The sequence below is a fragment of the Zingiber officinale genome, chromosome 7B (genome assembly GCF_018446385.1).
Source record: "Zingiber officinale cultivar Zhangliang chromosome 7B, Zo_v1.1, whole genome shotgun sequence".
Lineage (NCBI taxonomy): Eukaryota > Viridiplantae > Streptophyta > Magnoliopsida > Zingiberales > Zingiberaceae > Zingiber > Zingiber officinale.
Genome location: NC_055999.1, coordinates 89,172,505 through 89,197,305, shown reverse-complemented (window position 1 = coordinate 89,197,305; position 24,801 = coordinate 89,172,505). Strand labels below are relative to the sequence as shown.

Genomic DNA, 24,801 nt, shown 5'->3' with positions numbered 1-24,801 from the left:
GTAACATTTGTCATTAATTAGATCATCTAAATCAATAATAAACATTACGTACAATTATTTTTTTTAAAAAAAATTAAAAACTTGAAAATTTTCTAAATACCCCACGGACGATGTCCTAGTATACTTATTACAGTACACCCCATGAACACAATAAATACAATGCTCAAGAAAAACGTACACCAATTTAATAAAAAAAATCAGAAATTTGGACCACCAACCTCAAATTTAAAACCAAATAGGGTAAAAAGTAAAAAGTAAAAAGTAAACAATCATGAAGCTTCATCGTAATTATAACATTCACAGTTCTTCCCGAAGCTGTGTTCCCTGTCGAGCTGTGCTGGATCTGCCAAGCAGATTCCAACAGCGCAGCTCCATTACGTCGATACAATTGCTTCCACCAACTCCTAAAGCAAATCCACCACGCCACCACCATCCTTCTATCCTCCTTTTCGCTAGCTCCACTTTATTGCCTTATCTCCAGTCGTTGCCACGCAGTAGCACTCAGCCGAAACATGGATTCCACCGTGAGAGTTCTTCCCCTTCGGTGTCGCCACCTTGTCCTCCTCTTCTCAGCTCTGTTGGCGGCTGCGGCAGCGGCGGCGGCGGCGGCCAACGTTCCGGCGGTCTACATCTTCGGCGACTCCACGGCCGACGTCGGCAACAACAACTACTTGGCCGGGAGCAACGCCAAGGCCAACTTCCCCCACAATGGCATCGACTTCCCCAACTCCAGGCCCACCGGGAGGTTCAGCAATGGCTACAACGGAGTCGACTTCTTAGGTAACCTACTCTGCCTTTCCCTTCAAATTTAAATTCAGAGTATGCTTCATTTATCAATCCCGAGTACATAAGTAAAATACTGGAATTAATGGAACGGGAGCTGAGATGATGAAAGTGGTCAAAAGGGGTTACAGGCTTTAAAGTGAAAGAGTTTAAAGGGCACTCCAACAACGACAGTTTGTTAGATAGCGCAAGATTCGCACCAATTTAGTCTTTTTCTTGTGACCCTTGAGAGAATACTCATGGAAACTTTGCATCCGGACTTCTTTGAAATCCCCAAATTGCCTTAAAATCACTTCTTCCTGAACGTTTTGAGTTGTTTAAGAATAATATTAGAGGAATACAAGCTTCTAGTCTAGTGATGAAAGCATAACACTCTGGATTAGTATGGGCGGAGGATAAAATAACTGAGCAGATTACTGTTTGGCAGTGTAACTTTGGAAAAGTTGCATAAAACAATTCCTCTTAGCTTGGACCAGGCTGTAATTGATATAGAATATAGTAGTTCATCATATGCTCACATTCTTTAGTTATCAACATGCTCACTGCATTACTACATGTGTGTGTGTAGTTATGAGTTATCATAGTGGATCCACCTGCCTTTCCTCACAGGGTGATCAGTTTAATACTTTTCTTTTTTTTAATGGTTCTCTTCTTCACAAAGTAAAGCGAAAAGGGGAAAATAAAACTGGAAAATTCTTTTCAGAAAGGTCCTACCTAATTACTATGAGAATGAAATTTACATATAGCAGCTTGTTCTTCTTCTTGTTCTACATTGACTTGAAAGCAGTTATTGTGGATCTGTTACTAGTGAAAATTGATAGCTTCGACTTTCGAAGCAAGAAACATCACATAATAATAATAATAATAATAATAATATACAACAAGGGAAAGAGTTGGAGGAATTCTTAGATATGAGTAATTTATCCTTACACAAGATACCTTCCTCATAAGATGGTTAAGATCTATGCCTCAAGATATACAATTAGTGTTGGTCTCTCTACCAACAATGAACAGGTGGGATGGCCTGTTGTTCTCTCCATAAACCATAAGCAATTCAATTTTTCACAAAATGAGTAGATTCCTTTAAGATAGGACATCTACAGACAATGCTTAGGCTATATCTGTTTTGTGATTAGATTTGTCTAGTGTTCAGTGTGATGAAAACTCATGAGAAGCAAAAGACCTTTTGGTGATGAAAAACATAGACATGAACCCCTCAATAACATAAATGAAACCCTCAACATCCTCTACCCTCATTCAAGTAGGCAGATCAATTTGATTAGTTTGACTTGTTCAACTAGACCGGTAAACCATTCTCCACTCTTCACCTCTGCTCTTGCCCAGGCAGGTCAATTGATTTAGGCAGGTTAATTGGTCTAGGCAAGACAATCGAACTAGGTGGGTTGGGTGGTCTAATCAAGTTGGTCTAGCTATGTTGGTGCATACAAGTGATTGTAGGGTTTTAATGTTTGTACAATATGTTTGGGCAAGTGTTGGTGAAATCATATTGTGTGCAATATGATTAAGATAAGTTAGGATTGATAGGTCAAATAGGTGACTAGCTATTTTATATTGGTTGAAGTCTAAAGGGGTCAAGGTGACCATACATTTGACAAGGATGAAAAATACAATAGGGAGTTGGCAATAAAGAAGTGTAAAATGTGTTGAAAAAATTATGACCCCATTTATTATGGAAGTCGAAAATTTGGAAGAAACAACCAGAGCAACGGGATCTTTTGGCTCGACCACGGAAACTCAACCATCAACCAGTCAAGAACTGATACTTGCAACAGCAGGAAAATCTCTTATAAATCGTTTATATAATATTGAGGTAACTATTCAAATTCCTGGAGTAGCTGATACAAAGGTGCAAGCAATCTGGGAAGCCATTCTTCATCTTCTTTGTTGATTCTTGCTGAGAATTTATTCCAGAAAAGATTACTTTATAGCTGATCTCTTCAAATGCATTTCTTGGTAATGCATCCTTACAGATACAACAAGTAGTAGCTCCTGTATCTAGTAGTGCTTGTACTTTTGTATCAGCTACTCCAGGAATTTGAATAGTTACCTCCATATTATATAAACGATTTATAAGAGATTTTCCTGTTGCTGCAAGTATCAGTTCTTGACTTGTTGATGGTTGAGTTTCTGTGGTCGAGCCAAAAGATTCTGTTGCTCTGGTCGATTCTTCCAAATTTTCGACTTCCATAATAGATGGGGTCATAATTTTTTCAAATACCAGTTGTGCAATGCAACTGTCATGTTCAAGAGAGATGGTTAGATTAGAAATATTATAAATAAGTACTCGTACCTCTCAAATTTGAGCATATAGAAGGGATCAACAATGAGTTGGCTGATGCACTATCACGACTTGTGCATCACATCACTACTGAAGGATGCCTACCAGAAAGACAGATCAAATTAATCAGACAAGTGGATAACTCAATGGACGAAACCAAAGATGCCCCCACTACGATCAAAAATATTCTTGGAAAAACAATCTTGGCTTTACTCCCACCGACATCACCTTTTATAGATACCTGTACGAAAAGGAATTGAGCCTCGGGGAGTCATTCCTTTTCTTAGGCGGTATTGTAAAACTAAGTGCGGCCACTTGTTTTGGCCGATAGCTTTTAATAATTAGGGTATCAGGCACATGAAAGTAAGAAGAGATAAGATGCGATGGGGCCCTTCGAGCACCCGGTCTTACTCATCTATCTTATCACTTAGCCTATATAAACCCTTTGTAAGCTCTTAGCAGAACATACGGAAAATATCCGGAGCTCTACTAAGAATCAAGTGTGAGTTTGAGTGATTGCTTCTTGAGTTCAAGTGCCTCAGTGCCTATACTCAAGCGGTCCTGTAATCTGTGATTCTGTATCCTGTACTGTGTTTATGAAATATATTCTGGTATCAGAGCGAGGTTGACAATCATGATATCTTCCGGTTAGAAAATCATAAAGGTGTTCTAGTGAAGCAGTCTTCAAGAGGTATGAACCATATCTTTAATAAAAATTCTAACCAAGTAAGACCTCTATTTTATTACTAAGTAAATTACTTTAGCGTCTGAACCCTATATGGAGCTGTGAAAGGCTTTACTAAGGTCATAAGAAGGCAGGAGGCCGTTAGAGACCTGAACCTTGGTTTCATGGTAAGCTTAACGGGTAAAGAATTAAAAATAATTTACTTTATAATAAATTATGTCAGAAAGGTTTGAACAATCAATTAAAGATTGGTACCAGAACTCGCGAACTGTGGATCTAGAATACCTTGATTTAGAAACAACGTTTTCCCTTAAAGAAGTTTCTAATAACATCAGTGTTATTTACGATCGCCTTTTATTACATTCAAAGATGTCCATAGCTGAATATAGGACCCTTCTGGAAATTTTAAAACAAAATCATTTGGAGACAACTCAGGCTTTGCAGGAATCTTTAAAGGTGCAAAGAAAGACGCAGCAGGCCGTCTTACCGCTACAGAAGGAGCTGGTGCATAATAAGCCTTTGACTTCCAGTGACGTTAAGAGTTTGGTAGTAGAAATTACCAAACAGCCAAAGTTAATTGAAAAACAAGCGGTGGTCCTCGTTGAAGAACTAAAGAATCAAATTAAGCAAATTGGAGAAATTATGCATGAAGTAAAACGTCAAGTGTCATGAGCCTACCTTCCTCTTCAAAATCAAGAGATTATGAAGAAGCTCTAGCTAGCACTGAAGAAATTAGCTCACCTGCCATTGGTTTTGTTGTTGCAAAATACGTCACTAATAAAGACATCAACAGACAAAACAATACCATCATCGACTTACTACTAAAGATTAACGAGAAGCTAGATCAGCTACTTATAAAGCCGGTCTCTAGCAACTCCGAACAAGTTGCAAGTCTTGCCAAACAACTGGAAGGCCTAACTCTGGGAGCAGTAAAAGCAGTGCCACAAAAAAGGAGCCTTTCTACGTATATCAAGATCCTTTACAAATATTCAAAAAGGAAAAAATAAAAGCTTAATGGCAATGAGAAATAGGCCAACAATTACTGAAGGAAGTATAATAGAAGTATCCAAACCGATAACCTCTTCACAAGAAGATCAAATAAGAAGCTATCGGAGGATGGCAAGACTCCGATATGAAGCCCAAAGAAGATTACACGGCTCAAGAAATGGAACGAGAACGTTGGAGAGTCAATTAAATCCTGAAGCAGAATTAGAACTTTCCCAAAGGAGAGCCTCATTAGTACCAGCTGAAACTTTATATTCCATAAACTAGTCTGAACCTCGACATAGAGTCTACCAGCATTATTCTGAAACAAGAATCTTGGTGACAGGAGGACAACAAAACCTTCCCCTAATAAATCAAGAGAGCTATACTATCCTGCGACAAGAAGGTATGCAGCTAATCCACCTTGGATTAATAATGATTACAATTCATGCTCTGCATCGCAGGAACGCGGGTGTCAACGCTTTAATAGTCCTTCGAGACACACGATGGAAGGATGACAGATCTATCATTGGCACGATGGAAGTAGATCTTTCTGGAGGAACACAGCTGGAATATATAGCCCCAAATATGCTAATCAACGTGGAAAATTTCTTCTAACACATTGAGTTGGCTATCCAAACTCATGGCTATGAAGACTGGAATATGGCGGAATCAAATTTACTAATTACACGAGGGCTAATTGGAAGATTAACCAATATCAGTCATGCTGGTTTCCGCTATAATGTCCAAAATATAGCAGATTATCTATCGAACACCAGAATTCATGTAGTAGCAGCCACACCAAGGACGATAACTGAATTGCAAGGGATGAGATGGACTTTGCAGCCATCAACCGTTTCCCAGATCCGTGTTCCTCAAGAGGTTAGAACCACTACTCTGCTAGATGGTTCCATTTCTTTATCTTTTCAAGGGTATCAATCAGCAAGAAATCCCCAACCAAGAAGAATGAGTAATTTTGATATAGAGGAAATCAGAAATGAAGGAGAAGAAGAATTCGCTGGGGTTTTCATAAGCGAATATGCTTTACCACTTTTTCATGAAGAATATGGTTTTCCTGACACAAATGATAGATGAGATACCCTCGGAGAACCTAGTGGTAAGTATAATTACTATGTCAATTATGCAGCACCACCCATATAACCTTTTATTCCTCCAACCAGGCCTTCATGGGGAGATGAAGACGAGGACGATAATGAAGCAGTTTTTCCAAGTATATAGGAAGACACGCCATGGGAAGAAGATCCTAACTTTGATACCAATGAACTTTCAACAAATATTGAAGACGAAGAAGAAGATCTAAGTTCTTACTTCTTAGGGCTCAGTAATCTGGAAACAGATTACCGTATTAATTCTCCAAGTTCGGTCCTACCCGAGGATGATAATCAACAACAACCACCATATTGGGATGATACTGACACTGGTTCAGAGGAATATTGGCAACAAGTGGTAGAACAAGTAGAACAGATTGAAGAACAATTCTATACAACACAGACGAATAGCTTACCTGGGAGAATGAACACATTATCAGTTCATGAAGATACATCCTCGACAGAGGAGGGAGAACCAAATGACTGGCTACCATACATCAACCAGTCCCAAGCTCAGGAGAGCCCCCAATCAGAAAATGAAGATACTCAAGCAACAGAAGAAGCAGCATATGTGGGAGCTGATTCTCTTGTAACAGAACAACTTGAAAGATTGGACTATTCAATATTACGGAGTATGATGCAGCAAGCAACTACTGAGAAAGTATTATCTAGTACAAGCGTCATATCCAGGTACAATCCCCCTCAAGAACCTCTTATGGGTCAAGTAAATTATCCCCCTGCGCAAGTAAATATGAGGACGGAACCACGAGAATCAACTACGGTTCTTAATGGCAAGTTTAAACCTCGAGGTTATAATTATCAGCCATGGACGCTACCATCAGCCCAGACGAACGATGGAGCTATTTTAATTCTACCTGAAGATATCGAGCAATATTCTAAAGTAATTTTTCGCTGGGAATCCATTACTAATAATTTGGTGAATCAAAAGACATGGCTGGACAATGCACAAGAGATACAATTTAGTGAAAATCTCTTAGTAAAAAACGAGAAAAAGATGTGGATCCAATGGCGTATGGCTTACCAGGATCGGGAGGGGTATGCTGATCAAATATTTTGTGTTTCACCAGCCATTTGAATAAGAGCTTCATATTCCGCTGTGTAAGCCATACGCCATTGGATCCACATCCTTTTCTCGTTTTCTCCTAAGATATTTTCAATAAATTGTACCTTTTGCGCATTGTCCACCCATGTCTTTTGATTCACCAAATTATTAGTAATGGATTCCCAGCGAGAAATTACTTCAGAATATTGCCCGATATATTCAGGTAGAATTAAAATAGCTCCATCGTTCGTCTGGGCTGATGGTAGCGTCCATGGCTGATAATTATAACCTTGAGGTTTAAACTTGTCATTAAGAACTGTAGTTGATTCTCGTGGTTCCGTCCTTATATTTACCTGCGCAGGGGGATAATTTACTTGACCCATAAGAGGTTCTTGAGGGGGATTGTACCTGGATATGATGCTTGTACTGGATAATACTTTCTCAGTAGTTGCTTGTTCTGTTACAAGAGAATCAGCTCCCACATATGCTGCTTCTTCTGTTGCTTGAGTATCTTCATTTTCTGATTGGGGGCTCTCCCGAGCTTGGGACTGGTTGATGTATGGTAGCCAATCATTTGGTTCTCCCTCCTCTGTTGAGGATGTATCTTTATGAACTTATAATGTGTTCATTCTCCCAGGTAAGCTATTCGTCTGTGTTGTATAGAATTGTTCTACCACTTGTTGCCAATATTCCTCTGAATCAGTGTCAGTATCATCCCAATATGGTGGTTGTTGTTGATTATCGTCCTCGGGTAGGACCGAACTTAGAGAATTAATAGGGTAATCTGTTTTCAGATTACTGAGCCCTAAGAAGTAAGAACTTAGATCTTCTTCTTCGTCTTCAATATTTGTTGAAAGTGTTGAACCCCGTGGTAGTTTTGATGGTATCAACCAAGTTGGTTAGGTCCTGCTGTGTTTGATCCCTGTGTCCGAGTGTGCAGGAGCACAGGAAGTCGAGCGGAAGATGCAGCTAGCGAGAAGGACGGCACGGGAAGGGAGCCGACGGGCTCAGTGCGTCCGAAGGACGAGAGAGCTGCGGAAGAGTACTCCGGTGGAGCGAGAAGAACGTGCGCGGCGTTCAAGGGACGAGAAGTCGGACGGAAGCTTGCTCGAGGAGAAGGTCGGGAATTGGGTTCGGGTGAGCCCTATTTCGGTTGGCCGCAATCACCCAAAAGAACGGAGCGTCAAGCAGAAGAAAGAAGGTGAAATTTGAGCTGAAGCTTGGAGGTTCCTATCAGGCTTGAAGGCGCCTTAAACTTGAAGGCGCCTTTAAACATATTGAAGGCACCTTAAACAGTCAAACTAACATTGAAGGCGCCTTGAAAGGCTTGTTTAAGGCGCCTTGAGCCAGGTCATTTTGACCGTTTGCGCTGCGGATAAAGTTTTATCCGCTGACCGAGCTGGAGGTGCCTTGAACCTTGTTGGAGGCGCCTTGGACTCTCGGGATAAGATTTTCAGAACTTATATAAAGGCCCCTGGAGCTAGGAAAGTAACAACAACTCAAGCAATCATTGTGTAGCAATTCCTAGCAATAGTTCTAAGCTTCCAAAATGTAAAAGGCTTCTCCGCCTTCAGAGAAAGAGAATTTTTCTACTGAGCTTTTCATCGCCCTGGATTAACAACTGTCTTGGTTGTAACCAGGTTAACTCCCGGTCTTCTCTGTCTTTCTGTATTTAGTTTTTATTGCTTTACTATTTTATTACTATTGCACTAATTGAGTTGAAAGAACGAGGAGGGTATAGTTTACTTTTGATTTCAGCAATTCACTCCCTCTTGCCGGCCTCCGCTGCACCTACAATTGGTATCAGAGCATGACCGCCTCAGAAGGACTAACCGCCGACTGAAGCACGAAGATCAAGACGATGGCCGGAGCGAACATCCATCCCTCGAAGTTCGACGGAGACTTTGCCATATAGAAGCGCAAAATGGAGGTATTTTTTAAAACCGAATTTGACATTCTGTTAATAATGAAATATGGCTATGCAGTTCCGAAAGATAAGGAGGAAAACACCTGGACGAAAAAGGAGCAAGCAGATTTCGTCGCCAACGGAAAGGCTGAGTTCCACCTGCTCAGCGTGCTGCCACCACAAGAGGTAAGTCGAATCGGAAGTTACGACTCCGCGAAAGATCTCTGGGAGAAATTCCTGGAGGTACCTCCGAAGCAAAACTGGCACGGCGCGACATCCTCCGGACCCCGTTGACGAACCTCCGGATGAACCAAGGCGAGAAGGTAGCGCAACTCCAAGCGAGGATCAAAGAGCTGATCACTCAACTCAACAACCTTGGAGAAGAAGTAACGAACCGGGACTCAATTCGATACGCGCTCAACGCCTTCCCGAAAACTCCCGAGTGGGCCTCCTTAGTAGATGTTTACTACATCTCTAAGGATCTCGAGGTAAGTACATTGGAACAATTGTTTTCAACCTTCGAACTTCACGAATCTCGACTTGCAGAAAATCTAGTAGAGAAGTCGAACCTCAACATTGCCCTACGAGCCGAAAATGACGATCTTGACTCCGAAGCGACAATCGACGAAAATGAAGCTGCATTAATGGTAAGACGTTTTAATAAGTTTTTTAAATCTAACAAATTTAGATCGCAGTCAAGTAAACATCGTCAAAAGAGAAGGGCAGTCCGTTGCTACAACTGCAACGAAGAAGGGTACATCAAGGAGGACTGCCCAAAGTTGAAGAGCAAACAGAAGGATAAGGAAAGGAGCAAGAAGCCAGCTCGAACCAAACACAACCTAAAGGCCACGTGGGATGATTCGTCATCCTCCGAATCGGAAGTCGAAGAATTCTCGAGACTAGCACTGATGGCCAACCATCAGTTAGAAGAAACGTCTAGCTCAGAGATGAGCATCGATGAAGGGGGAGGAACGTCAGAAGAGGAAAACTGCAGTGAAGGGGGAGCATCACCGAGTCAGGTAAGTCAGGTACGCAATCTAACCCCGACTCAGTCCTTCAAATTTATAAAAGCACTTTCTAAAGAGTTAGATAAATTTGAAAAGGAAAATGAAATTTTGAAATTAGAAAATACAAAATTAAAAAATAATATTGAAAAATTGAAAAATGATGCATGCTTAAAGAAGTTTCCAAATTCAAAAATTAGAATTTATGGTAAATTAAATTGGTACATTAGAAACCATCAGGGTCAACTTAGAAAAGTACCAAGAAACTATGTACCCCCTAAATTTTTGAATAACCCTGTAGTAAGGAACCTCTATTGGGTTCCAAAATCTGTGCTAAATTAATATTTTTTTTAAAAGCTTTAAAAGAGAAAATTAAACATTGATTTTCCTTATGCGGCTTTGACTAGAAGGTGGTTGTTGCTCCAATAACCAAGAAGGCCTAGTGCCTCGCCACCAACTGGAAGTCAAATACTGAAATAAAAATGTTTAATTAACTTTCTGAAAAATCATTAAAAGTAGAATTAAATAATGATTTGAAAGTTTTTCAAATAATTTTAAGTTTTGACTTGCACAATTTTTACTTAGATAATTCTTTTTAAGATTTTCAAAAAAAAAAAAATTCACTTTTACTTAGAAAATTTCTGGAAAATTGATTTGAATTGAAAAAAAATTCACTTTTAGTCAGAAATTTTTTTTTGGAAAATCCATTTGACTTGAAGATTTTTTTTTCAGACATTTTACTAAATTTTTTTTAACCCCGTTTTTGCTGTGATCAAAGGGGGAGAGAAAGATACAAGTTTAGGGGGAGTTAGTTTAGGGGGAGTTAGGAAAATTAAAAATTAAAACTTAAAAATTAAAATATTTTTAAAACTATGTTGCAATTTTATTTATTGCAAACTTATGCTTAATATGCTAGTTTAGTAATTTTTTCTTTAAAATTACTTTTTGTCTATATTTACCCTAACTTGAATTTGGGTTGATGCACATCAAAAAGGGGGAGATTGTTGAACCCCGTGGTAGTTTTGATGTGATCAACCAAGTTGGTTAGGCCCTGCTGTGTTTAATCCCTGTGTGTGCAGGAGCTTAGGAGCACAGGAAGTCGAGTGGAAGACGCAACTAGCGAGAAGGACGGCACGGGAAGGGAGCCGACGGGCTCGGTGCGTCCGAAGGACGAGAGAGCTACGGAAGAGTACTCCGGTGGAGCGAGAAGAACGTGCGCGACATTCGAGGGACGAGAAGTCGGACGGAAGCTTGCTCGAGGAGAAGGCCGGGAATTGGGTTCGGGTGAGTCCTATTTCGGTTGGCCGCAATCACCCAAAAGAACGGAGCTTCGGAAGTCAAAGCGAAGAAGAAAATGAGTCAAAAGAGATTGAAATTACTGTAGTAGAAATTACTGTAGCAGAAACCTTGAAGGCGCCTTAAACATATTGAAGGCGCGTTAAACATATTCAAGGCGCATTCAACATTGAAGGCGCCTTGAAAGGCTTGTTTAAGGCGCCTTGAGCCAGGTTAGTTTGACCGTTTGCGCTGCGGATAAAGTTTTATCCGCTAACCGAGCTGGAGGCGCCTTGAACCTTGTTGGAGGCGCCATGGACTCTCGGGATAAGATTTCCAGGACCTATATAAAGGCCCCTGAAGCTAGGAAAGTAACAACAACTCAAGCAATCATTGTGTAGCAATTCCTAGCCATAGTTCTAAGCTTCCAAAGTGTAAAAGGCTTCTCCGCTTTCAGAGAAGGAGAATTTTTCTACTGAGTTCTTCATTGCCCTGGATTAACAATCGTCTTGGTTGTAACCAGGTTAACTCCCGGTCTTCTCTGTCTTTCTGTATTTAGTTTTTATTGCTTTACTATTTTATTACTATTGCACTAATTGAGTTGAAAGAACGAGAAGGGTATAGTTTATTTTTGATTTCAGCAATTCACCCCCCTCTTGCCGGCCTCCGCTGCACCTACAGAAAGTTCATTGGTATCAAAGTCAGGATCTTCTTCCCATGGCGTGTCTTCCCATATACTTGGAAAAATTGCTTCATTATCGTCCTCGTCTTCATCCCTCCACTGGTGCTGATGGTGCCGCTCGAGCACCGTTCTTTCATCCTCTCGTCGCTCGGTAGATCGTTGTCTATGTCGTCGATTGGGAGTTGGAAATCGACGACGGTATCCTCTCGACACCGGTTGGCTGTCGATCGGTGTCAAATTGTAGCAGTCGCGCGTGTTGTGTGTCACCGACTGATGAAAAGAGCAAAACATTGACGTCCATACCTTTCCTCTTGTTGTCTTCTGTTGACTGGATGACACATGCTGCACGGCATGTGTCCTAGTTTCCGGGTGTGGCCTTACTCTCTCTGCCCTTGGCCTTTTGAGCGGCTGGTGGCTGTTCGACGGTCGCTGCTCGGGCACCGGTGCGGGCTCAACCGACGTTTCCTTCTTTATCGCTACCTGGCTTCTTCCACATTTATGTATTCATTGGCCTTCCTGAACAGGTGGTCGAACTCCTGGGCGGCTTCCTGATGAGCGACTGAAAGAATTCTCCTTCAACCAACCCTTGAGTGAAGGCGTTTATCATCGTCTCGGATGAGACTGAGGGGATATCCATGGCCACTTGATTGAAATGCCTGATGTAGACTTAGAGCGCTTATTTCGATCCTTACTTCAGGGCAAAGAGGTTGACGCTCGTCTTCTGATAGCGTCGGTTGTTGGCAAAATGATGCTGGAATGCAGATCGGAAGTCCTTGAAGCTATGTATTGATCCGTCCGGCAGTATTTGGAACCAGCGCTGCGCCGAGCCGGAGAAAGTAGTGAGAAAGATTCGGCACTTCACCCCATCTATGTGCTGGTGCAGCGTGGCCGTATTATCAAACTTATCTAGATGATATTTGGATCAGTCGTTCTATTGTATTCCCCGATCGCAGTGAATCCTGTTGGTTACCCCCCAAACCGAGCTCCAAAAGATGAACCTGTAAGTATGGCAGTTCCACCCACAACCAAGCCAAAATTCAAGCATAATGACTAATCTGAATGGTGGAATTTACCAACATCCCACCAACAAACAGGGGCAATTCTTACACTCCCACCCCAGTTACACAGAATAGAAGATGTTTTCTTAAGATGGGAAGCAGTCACCAAGAATGTAGTAGCTCTACAGAATTTCACAGACACTCAAGATAAGGCTGATTATATTGAGAATTTGCTCGGAGAAACAGAAAGATTAACCTGGATACAGTGGCGAATGACCTATCCAAATGAATATCAAGAGTTAATCAATTCAAGTGACGGAAGAAATGGTACCCAAAATATAATTTCTCAGATAAGAAGGGTATTCTTACTAGAAGATCCATTTCAAGGATCAACCGACATGCAAGATAGGGCATATAGAGATCTGGAGAGACTTAGTTGTCAGCAGGTAAAAGATCTCATTCCATTTCTAACTGATTATATGCATCTTGCTTCAAAAACAGGAAGATTATTCACTGGACCAGAGCTATCTGAAAAATTCTGGCTAAAATTTCCTGGAGAATTGGGTCGTCGTATTAAAGCAGCATTCGAAGAAAAATACCAAGGTAATACCATGGGTGTACATCCCAGGGTAATATTTACCTACAAATACTTAGAGGAAGAATGCAAGAAGGCAGCCTTTAGCAGATCCCTCAAAGACTTAACTTTCTGCAATCAAATGCCTATTTCGGGATATTATAAAGACCCAAAGAAGAAGTATGGACTCAGAAAATCCACTACTTACAAGGGCAAGCCTCACCAAACACATGCACGAGTAGAGAAAAAGAAGCATCTACTACGAAATAAGAAATGCAAGTGTTTCCTCTGTGGCGAAGAAGGTCATTTCGCAAGAGACTGCCCCAAAGAATTTAAGAACACAAAAAGAGTGGCTCTTTTTGAAGGATTGGAAATCCCTGATGAATATGAAATTCTGTCTGTACAAGAAGGAGATGAGCCTTCAGACGCTATATTCAGTATATCAGAAGGGGAAGACCACCAGGTGAATACTATTCTTAACCAAGAATTTCTATTTGTTTTTATAGAACAGACAAACTCCTATATGATAGGAAAGACAGAAGGGTGGCAACCTATGGTGAAAATATCAAAGGTGCAGCATGACTGCAATCACATATGGGAAATCAATGGAGAGATAGTACCTCCCTACCAAAAATGTACATGTTGCAAAAGGGAAACTATGCAAAGACACCGTATTCATTGCAGTACGTGCCATATAACTTCATGTGGTATGTGCATGAGAAACTATTTTGATATGAGCATACCCATAGAAAGGTCAGTACCAATTCCTTTTTCCCCTACTACATTGATTCAAGAACAACAAAACTATATTTCATGGTCAGTAGCGGAAATAGAAAGATTGAAGCAGGAAGTCATCAGTACTAAATTACTGGCTGAAATTCAGACTGAAGCATTAAAGAAAGAATTTTCTATTGAAAAAGAAGAAATTCTGAGAATTAACAGTGCTAATGCTTTGGAGGCTGAAACAGAAAATGAAGAACTCCATCTTAAAGTTGATCTCTTGAAGTTAGAAAACAAATATCTCCGAAAAAGATTAGAAGAATATGAGAAAGGCAAGGAGTTCATCCATCTTGAAAAAGAAGATGAAGAAATACTTGAAGAAGAAGCATATGTTCTAATTGATTCAGGAAAGGAGAAGATCTTTTCTATAGAAGAAGCAAGACAACCAAAGCCTAAGACAAATGACCTCTTCAACTTGGTGGTAGAACTTTCTATTCCGGGAATAGATAATTTTAAGGCAAACGCCATCCTTGATACCGGTGCTACCACTTGTTGTATAGATCAGGTATCAATACCTCCTCTTGCCATTGAAGATAATACTTTTGTTGTCAATTTCAGCGGCATTAATTCAAAGACAACAGCCAACAAGAAGTTGAAATATGGGAATATGAAGATAGGGGATCATCAATTCAGGATACCCTACACTTATGCTTTCCCTCTCACACTAGGCGGAAATATTACCATGATACTTGGTTGCAACTTCATTCGCTCTATGCATGGGGGAGTACGCATAGAAGGCAACGAGGTAACATTTTACAAAAATGTTACAACTATACATACTCAACAGATTGTTCCTACAGCCTCTATTATAGAAGAACTGGAGTTAGAGGAAGAGGAATATAATCAAATCCAAGAACAAGTATGTTTATGGCAACCTGGACAGCATCTTCAAGACCTGATTGCGGAATTAACCAACACTGGTTATATTGGGGATAACCCAATGAAATATTGGGAGTCTAATCTTGTTACTTGCAAGCTGGAAATTAAAAATCCAGATCTGATAATTGAGGATAGACCACTTAAGCATGTTACACCTCAAATGCAAGATTCTTTCCGCAAGCATATTAAGTCTCTTCTGGACTTAAAGGTTATCAGACCAAGCAATAGTCGTCACAGAACTACTGCAATTATAGTCTACTCAGGTACCACTGTGGACCCCAAAACAGGGAAGGAAACTAAAGGAAAGGAAAGAATGGTCTTCAACTACAAGCGACTGAATGATAATACTCACAAGGACCAATATAGCCTCCCAGGTATTAATACCATAATACATAGGGTTGGGAGAAGCAAGATCTTTTCCAAATTTGACCTCAAAAGCGGGTTTCATCAAGTAGCCATGGATCCTGATTCAGTACCATGGACAGCTTTCTGGGTACCTGACGGGCTTTTTGAATGGCTCGTTAAGCCCTTTGGCCTCAAAAATGCTCCTGCAATCTTTCAGCGCAAAATGGACAACTGCTTCAAAGGTACTGAAAAATTCATAGCAGTTTACATTGATGATATTTTGGTATATTCAGAAACTGAAGAGGAGCACCGAGAACATCTGAAGGCCCTTCTCAAAATATGCCAAAAAAATGGGCTAATACTAAGCCCAACGAAGATGAAGATTGGCAGCCCGACTATAGAATTTCTAGGGGCTACCATTGGAAATTCAAAGATTAAACTTCAACCTCATATTATCTCCAAAGTAGCTAATTTCAGTAATGAGGAGCTACAAACCACCAAAGGGTTGAGATCTTGGTTGGAGATCTTAAATTATGCACGCTCTTATATCCCTAATCTGGGAAAAATCCTTGGTCCCCTATATTCTAAGACATCTCCAAACGGGGAGAAGCGCATGAATTCTCAAGATTGGGCGCTAGTTAATAAGGTGAAATATATGATTAAAGACCTTCCAGATTTAGCAATACCTCCTGCAAATTGCTATGTTATAATTGAGTCTGATGGCTGCATGGAAGGATGGGGAGGGGTTTTGAAATGGAAACCTCAAAAATATGATCCCAAGGCTGCAGAATTAATAAGTGCTTATGCAAGCGGCAAGTTTTCCCCCTCAAAATCAGCCGTAATGAATTGCGTGAATAGCTTCAAATATATTATCTTGATAAAGAAGAGCTTCTTAAATGCGGATTGCGAGCGATTATAAACTTCTTTAACAAAAAACAAACCTTCGAGTCCGTTGGATAGCATTTACGGACTTCATTCTTTAGGCAGGCATTCTGTCCACTTCGACAATAGAAGGTAAAGGCGATACCAGGTGCACATTATCTCGCGATTTCTTTTATTGAGGCCGTGGACCCTTTGACGAAGGAATTGATAATGCAATGATGGGAGGAAGATTCATGATTCTGAGCCAAGCCAATGACAAAGCGACTGACATTTGAAGCCTTATCACTTTTTGGCTCGTCTGAGAAGTCTCCTCCGATTCTGACGGTATGCACCGTCCTCGAAGAAGGCGCCGAAGACACTTGGCAGGCATTGAAAGGACCGTTTGAACCAACTCATCCGTCCCAAGCTCGAACTTATCCGACATCGAGGCAATTTTAGCATCAGTGAACACCGAAAGGACTTTACTTTAAAGATCGTTATGACTGTCTAATTTGTAAAGAAGTCCTTATTCCTTGCTTTACTGTACTGAGACACTATCCGTACATGGTGGACACACCACCGTAAAAGGCAGGCGTGGTGAGCCCAAATCAAGTAGATTTGCTTTAATAAGCGATTCAATTCATGGTTGAGCCTCGGGAGTCGTCGAATGAAAAGGAATCTAGCCTTAGGCCAAAGACTGTGGGTAAAACAGTAAAGGGATAAGAAGAGGAGCAGATAAGGATCTCCATGGTGCTCTCACCATCTCTATCCTTTTTCACGTATTGCTGCTTAATACATGCTTTAATACCTTTGTAGTCAGCGGTTTACAAAAGCCTGCAATGGTGCTTCTATACCTTCAAGAGTAAGTGCTTCTTTATACGAATTTGTGGCTTTAGTATTTATATAGCCATTAGTCCAACCTTCAACCTCAGGTAACAAGGTTTCTACCTCGCCTACTTTTTCTTTAATTCCTCCGATAACCGTAGCGCTTGTCGCTCAATTTGCTTTACGTCAGCTTATCTTTATGATAAGATCTTCTAGTTGCCTTTTGGTTAATGGTTTGTTTTCTAAAACCTCCTTAGTAAGGTTTTTCAAGGCCTCACTAAGTTTTTGATTCTCAACCTTTAACTCTTCTAGTTGTTCCTGTATTTGTTTGAAGTTTTTGAGGTGTACTCTACAGGAAAGACAAACTCTGTCGTATATTACTGAAATGTTGTGAGCTAATTCTCTTTTAGTAGGCTGTTTCTCTGTTTTTGCTAAATCAAGGTATTCTAGGTTCGAAGTATGGGATTTAGTATACCATTCCTGTATGTGTTCTTCCCAACGTCTAAACATAGACACAATTATAACTGTACCCTATAATTTATCTTTCTTAAGAATCATGGCTTCCAGCTTAGAGGGTTCTAAAAGCTTTCTTGCTCACACAGGTGTGCCCTTGGATTTATATCGGCATCCCTTACCTTGTTACCAAGTTAGGACCTGTTCTTTTGCAATCCACTCGTCGTTCCCCGGTCGCCTTATTACCACAAGACTTTCAGTTTGATAGACTTTAGGGCTCAGTTACTCAGACACTATATCAGTTCATGTTTTCGCTATAACTGATCAACAGTTGCAATTCGCTAGACATGCCCTCGGAGTTTGCTATAATTGGTCAAAAGTTGCAATTCGCTAAATCCGAATTTTAAAGAAAGATGCCTTTTATTGTTTTAAGAATAACACATAAAGAAAATCACTACCATACCCATCCTCTCCCCTGTGAATACCCTGAGTAGGGTTTACTCAGCCATAAAAATTAGCTCTGATACCAGAAAATCGCGGAAACGTCTTCTTTTCAAATAACTTAGATAATGTACCAAAGAGAAAAGTACAGGACTAAATTACAAGAAAAAGAACTTAAAAGCTTAAGGACTTACAAACTTAGACTTCTCAGAGTAGAACTTGTACCGTGAAGCGGTGTGTGTTCTGCAATGAGCTAACTAGAGGGTATATAGAAAAGAGAAGGAGAAGGATAGAGATGAGCTGAGTGCACTTGTGGGCCTCGTCATCACTCATAGGTATCCTTATCTGTTCCTCTTTCTTATCCCTTTACAAGATTTACAACACAGCCTATAGTCTTTACAGCTAAGGCTAGATTCTTTTTCATTTGGACGGCTCCCCGAGCCTCAGTCCATGTGAATTCGAATCTGCTTTTATTAAAGCAAATCTACTTTGGATTTGTTGGGCTCACCATGCTCTGTCTTTTTATGGTGGTGTGTCCACCATGTGCTGGATAGTGTCTTGTAGTTGCAGAAAAGCAGTGAATAAGGACTTCTTTGACGCTGGGTAATGCATCTTTAAAGTAAAGTCCTTTGGGGTGTTCACTTCTGATGCTAAAATCGGCTTCCTTGATGTCGTGGATAAGTTTGAGCTCCAGGATGTTATGGATGAGCTGGTTTGCAACGGTCCTTTCAATGTCGGCCAAGTGTCTTCTGGAGTCTTCTTCAAGGATGGTGCATACTCTTGGGCCATAACTTGAGGAGACCTCTTTGTATTGAGCCAAAAAGTGATAAGGCTCTTCAGATGTTGGGTAATTTTGTTGTTGGGCTTGGCCTGCAGCTGCTGAATTGTTTCCTCTCATTGTTGCATTATCAATTCGTCTTCGTTTGAAAGGGTCCATGGGCCTGCAATAAAAGAAATCAAGCGAGATAATACCGTAGTCGGCACATGTCTTTGAAAGTGGATGCAAAGGCCAGCCCAGTAATGAAGTCCGAAATGCTATCCAACGCTTCTGCAAGTGTAGTAGGTTTGTTTTGCTTATTTACTTCAATCCATAATAATTTTCTTTATCAAAATATATCTTTTTATCATGAAATTCTCTTTATGCTTCCAAATCTCATGTGGATTTATAAATATCCGCTTGCATAAGCACTTATTAATTCTGCAGCCTTGGGATCATATTTTTGAGGTTTCCATTTTAAAACCCCTCCCCATCCTTCCATGCAGCCAACAGACTCAATTATAACATAGCAATTTGCAGGAGGTATTGCTAAATCTGGAAGGTCTTTAATCATAGATTTCACCTTATTAACTAGCGCCCAATCTTGAGAATTCATGCGCTTCTCCCCGTTTGGAGATGTCTTAGAATATAGGGGACCAAGGATTTTTCCCAGATTAGGGATATAAGAGCGGGCATAATTTAAGATCCCCAACCAAGATCTCAACCCTTTGGTGGTTTGTAGCTCCTCATTACTGAAATTAGCTACTTTGGAGATAATATGAGGTTGAAGTTTAATCTTTGAATTTCCAATGGTAGCCCCTAGAAATTCTATAGTCGGGCTGCCAATCTTCATCTTCGTTGGGCTTAGTATTAGCCCATTTTTCTGGTATATTTTGAGAAGGGCCTTCAGATGTTCTCGGTGCTCCTCTTCAGTTTCTGAATATACCAAAATATTATCAATGTAAACTGCTATGAATTTTTCAGTACCTTTGAAGCAGTTGTCCATTTTGCGCTGAAAGATTGCAGGAGCATTTTTGAGGCCAAAGGGCATAACGAGCCATTCAAAAAGTCCGTCAGGTACCCAGAAAGCTGTCCATGGTACTGAATCAGGATCCATGGCTACTTGATGAAACCCGCTTTTGAGGTCAAATTTGGAAAAGATCTTGCTTCTCCCAACCCTATGTATTATGGTATTAATACCTGGGAGGCTATATTGGTCCTTGTGAGTATTATCATTCAGTCGCTTGTAGTTGAAGACCATTCTTTCCTTTCCTTTAGTTTCCTTCCCTGTTTTGGGGTCCACAGTAGTACCTGAGTAGACTATAATTGCAGTAGTTCTGTGACGACTATTGCTTGGTCTGATAACCTTTAAGTCCAGAAGAGACTTAATATGCTTGCGGAAAGAATCTTGCATTTGAGGTGTAACATGCTTAAGTGGTCGATCCTCAATTATCAGATCTGGATTCTTAATCTCCAGCTTGCAGGTTACTAGATTAGACTCCCAATATTTCATTGGATTGTCCCCAATGTAACCGGTGTTGGTTAATTCTGCAATCAGATCTTGAAGATGCTGTCCAGGTTGCCATAAACATACTTGTTCCTGGATTTGATTATATTCTTCTTCTTCTAGCTCTAGTTCTTCAATAATAGAAGCTGTAGAAACAATTTGTTGAGTATGTATAGTTGTAACATTTTTATAAAATGTTACCTCATTTCCTTCTATGCGAACTCCCCCATGCATGGCTCGAATGAAATTGCAACCTAAGATCATAGTAATATTTCCGCCCAATGTAAGTGGGAAAGCATAAGTGTAGGGTATCCTGAATTGATGATCCCCTATCTTCATATTGCCGTACCTCAACTTCTTGTTGGCTGTTGTCTTTGAATTGATACCACTGAAATTGACAACAAAAGTATTATCTTCAATAGCAAGAGGAGGTAATGATACCTGATCTATACAACAGGTAGTAGCACCGGTGTCAAGGATGGCGTTTACTTTGAAACTGTCTATCCCCGGGATAAAAAGTTCTACCACCAAGTTAAAAAGGCCATTTGTTTTAGGCCTTGGTTGCTTTGCCTCTTCCATAGAGAAGACTTTCTCCTTTCCTGAATCAATCAGAACATGTACTTCTTCTTCAAGTATTTCTTCATCTTCTTCTTCAGGATTAAAGAATTCCTTGCCTTTCTCTAATCTTTTTAGGAGATCTTTGTTTTCTAACTCCAGGCGGTCAAGCTTGAGATGAAGTTCTTCATTTTCAGTGTCAACTTCTAATGTGTTGGCACTATTAATTCTCAGCATTTCTTCTTTTTCGGCAGCAAATTCTTTCTTTAATGTCTCAATCTGAATTTCTGCTAATAATTTGGTGCTGACAATTTCCTGCTTTAATCTTTCAATTTCCGCTACTGACCATGCAATATAGTTTTGTTGTTCTTGAATTAATGTAGTAGGGGAAAAAGGAACTGGTACTGACCTTTCTACGGGTATGCTCATGTCAAAGTAATTCCTTGTACACATACCACATGAGGTTATATGGCAAGTACTGCAGTGCATACGGTGTCTTTGCATAGTTTCCCTTTTGCAACATGTACATTTTTGGTAGGGATGTACTATCTCTCCATTGATTTCCCATATGTGATTGCAGTCATGCTGCACCTTTGATATTTTCACCATAGGTTGCCACCCTTCTGTCTTTCCTATCATATAGGAGTTTGTCTGTTCTATAAAAACAAATAGAAATTCTTGGTTAAGAATAGTATTCACCTGGTGGTCTTCCCCTTCTGATATACTGAATATAGCGTCTGAAGGCTCATCTCCTTCTTGTACAGACAGAATTTCATATTCATCAGGGATTTCCAATCCTTCAAAAAGAGCCACTCTTTTTGTGTTCTTAAATTCTTTGGGGCAGTCTCTTGCGAAATGACCTTCTTCGCCACAGAGGAAACACTTGCATTTCTTATTTCGTAGTAGATGCTTCTTTTTCTCTACTCGTGCATGTGTTTGGTGAGGCTTGCCCTTGTAAGTAGTGGATTTTCTGAGTCCATACTTCTTCTTTGGGTCTTTATAATATCCCGGAATAGGCATTTGATTGCAGAAAGTTAAGTCTTTGAGGGATCTGCTAAAGGCTGCCTTCTTGCATTCTTCCTCTAAGTATTTGTAGGTAAATATTACCCTGGGATGTACACCCATGGTATTACCTTGGTATTTTTCTTCGAATGCTGTTTTAATACGACGACCCAATTCTCCAGGAAGTTTTAGCTAGAATTTTTCAGACAGCTCTGGTCCAGTGAATAATCTTCTTGTTTTTGAAGCAAGATGCATATAATCAGTTAGAAATGGAATGAGATCTTTTACCTGCTGACAACTAAGTCTCTCCAGATCTCTATATGTCCTATCTTGCATGTCGGTTGATCCTTGAAATGGATCTTCTAGTAAGAATACCCTTCTTATCTGAGAAATTATATTTTGGGTACCATTTCTTCCGTCACTTGAATTGATTAACTCTTGATATTCATTTGGATAGGCCATTCGCCATTGTATCCAGGTTAATCTTTCTATTTCTCCGAGCAAATTCTCAATATAATCAGCCTTATCTTGAGTGTCTGTGAAATTCTGTAGAGCTACTACATTCCCGTGTCAAAGGCGGGAGTGGACCGGAACCTTCTCCTCCCGATCGGGGCATGATCACCCAACCGGCAGATGATATCTGAGCGTTGACCACCTTGACTTTGACTTCCACCGTGACAGCTATCTTTCGTGGGGTGGGACCCCTCCTTACCACCGCATCAGATTTACTTATCAAAGGGTTGGATAAGATATTTGGATGAAGCTTATCCAATTAAATTAATTAAAATATTTTTTAAAAGCTTGTAAATCTATTGATAAAACACTTTAAAATTAATTTCAAATTTGAAATTTTAATGTTTAGTAATGAGAGCTTTTGAGTTTAATCCAGAACTTCAATAGTTTAACTGTCTCAAGTCTCAATTTTTATCTCTGACGGAAAGAAAAGCCACAATTGATTTCATTCTAATTTCTTATTTGGAAGTAGTGTGGTATTCGGCATCTGCACTATACTGTATACGTCCAATCCAATCATATCTCTGAATCCTAAGTTGGACAAAAAGCAATGCAACAACTAGGATATTCAGGTTGTCAGTGAACATGAATTCTTGTGAGCATGTTGCATGGTTAATGCGCACACATGGTATACTTTACAGGTAACAATCTCAGTAGTTATCGACCCGTCTCTTCTAATTCTCTAATTGCTTAATCGATATTCAGCTTCCCACATGGGCTTCAGGAGGAGCCCTCCACCTTACCTTTCCCTTGCAAACAAGACCAATCACCAAGTCCTCAAAGGTTTGGCAGGTGCAAATTTTGCTTCTGGAGGATCAGGAATTCTCGACTCAACTGTAAGCAAAATCCATGTCTTTTATCATTTCTCATTTTCAAGATGTGTATGTGAATTCTTTTCAAAGATCATGTGTTTCTGAAAAATGTTTCAGGGGAGCACCATCACCATGACAAAACAAATACAATACTTCTCCATACTGCAAACGAGTATTATGACATACATCGCCACTGACCGCACTTACCAGTTGCTCTCCAAGTCCATCTTCCTCATCAGCTCTGGAGGGAATGACATATTTGCCTTCTTCACCAAAAACAACACCCCGAATAGAACTGAGATCGACTCCTTTATTGCTACTCTTGCCTCAACTTATGAGTATCATATAAAGGTTAAAATTTCCTTTTATTGTACATCCAATTATTCTCACAAATAAACATATACTAATGGATATTCGAGTTCTTGAAACTATCATGGCAGGCACTATATGGTCTTGGAGCAAGGAAATTTGGGATAGTCGATGTCGCTCCTATTGGATGTTGCCCATATACAAGAAGCCTACACCCAGCAGGTGCTTGCATCGACATTTTGAATGAATTGGCTCTGGGTTTCAACACTGCTCTGAAATCACAGATGCAGAGTCTAAGTTCCCAATTGCAAGGGATGAAATACTCCATCGGTAGTTCTTACGCTGTCGTCTGGGGGATCATCAGAGACCCTAATGCCCTTGGTAACCACAAAATTTATCTGTGAAGCCAGATTCTTTAATCAGGGTGTAGGCTTGCACCTAAATGTGTTGATTGCTTGTTCAGGTTACAAGGAAGTGAAGAGTGCATGCTGTGGAGCAGGGAAATTGAATGGGCAATCAGGGTGCATTCCTAATGCAACCTATTGCTCCGAGCGGCATCTCTACCTGTTCTGGGACTTGCTGCATCCGACACATGCGATCTCGAAGCTAGCAGGAATGGCCATTTACCACGGCTCGCAACAGTTTGCTACTCCCATCAACTTCAAGCAGTTAGTGGAACAGAATTAAGACGGCAACGCGCCTTGCGTTTCTATTAGGAGTTGAAAAACTGACTGGGTTGATGAGCCTTGCCCTTTGCTTGGCTTCTGTAGTGCTACCTCCCCGACGATATTTGCGTGTTAGTTTAATGTACCGAGAATTCTATAGCAGAAATGCCCCTCTCTTTACTATGTCTGGTATCGCTATCCCTGCCTGATCTTCTTGCACTATAGAACAGTCAGTCTATGTCACCTCTGCTCGTCGCCGGCTTCCACAGCTTAATCTTCTACAAGCAATAAGTGTTTTTTTGCCCCCACGTTCAACCCTACCACAACTCAAGCTCTTTCAAGAAATTGAGAGAACTTAGGAACATGAAAATACTAGTTAATTAACATTAGAGGATTGTAGTATGAGAGTTTTCTCTTTTAAGATTCTCTGGCTCTCTTATTTATAGTCACAAATCTCAGCCTTGATAAGACAAACTCAAATCGTGAGGTGTAAATTGATGGTACATCAAAGTCTTCTAATTGTTCTTCTAATTTAGTTAGATGTTGCTTAAAAGGCGAACTGGTCATCCCATATTTTTTACAAATATGTAGAAATGAATTGACTAATTTATATGGGGAGGACGAAAGATGTCGACAATAAATCAATGATTCGAATCCATGGAGCTCAGAATGACGATGTGAATCTTATCTCATTTATATTATTGACACATTCTTTTAGTTATCGAGGTACCCTTT

General features: G+C 40.3%; 1 protein-coding gene across 1 annotated transcript; it reads left to right on the top strand.

Moving 5' to 3' along the window:
- Positions 1-308: 308 nt before the first annotated feature.
- LOC122006219 (GDSL esterase/lipase At5g55050-like) lies at positions 309-24,249 on the top strand. Its single transcript, XM_042561638.1, has 5 exons — positions 309-780; positions 22,986-23,116; positions 23,210-23,443; positions 23,533-23,782; positions 23,865-24,249. The coding sequence occupies exons 1-5, from the start codon at positions 513-515 to the stop codon at positions 24,086-24,088; spliced, it is 1,107 nt and encodes a 368-aa protein (XP_042417572.1). The 5' UTR covers positions 309-512; the 3' UTR covers positions 24,089-24,249.
- The last annotated feature ends 552 nt before the right edge of the window (positions 24,250-24,801 follow it).

Bases quoted from the DNA above. Each gene is read 5' to 3' on its own strand.
- LOC122006219 (XM_042561638.1), top strand. From the start codon at position 513: ATGGATTCCACCGTGAGAGTTCTTCCCCTTCGGTGTCGCCACCTTGTC. The intron at 781-22,985 runs GTAACCTACTCT...ATCGATATTCAG, and splicing joins CAACGGAGTCGACTTCTTAG to CTTCCCACATGGGCTTCAGG. The intron at 23,444-23,532 runs GTTAAAATTTCC...CTATCATGGCAG, and splicing joins CTTATGAGTATCATATAAAG to GCACTATATGGTCTTGGAGC.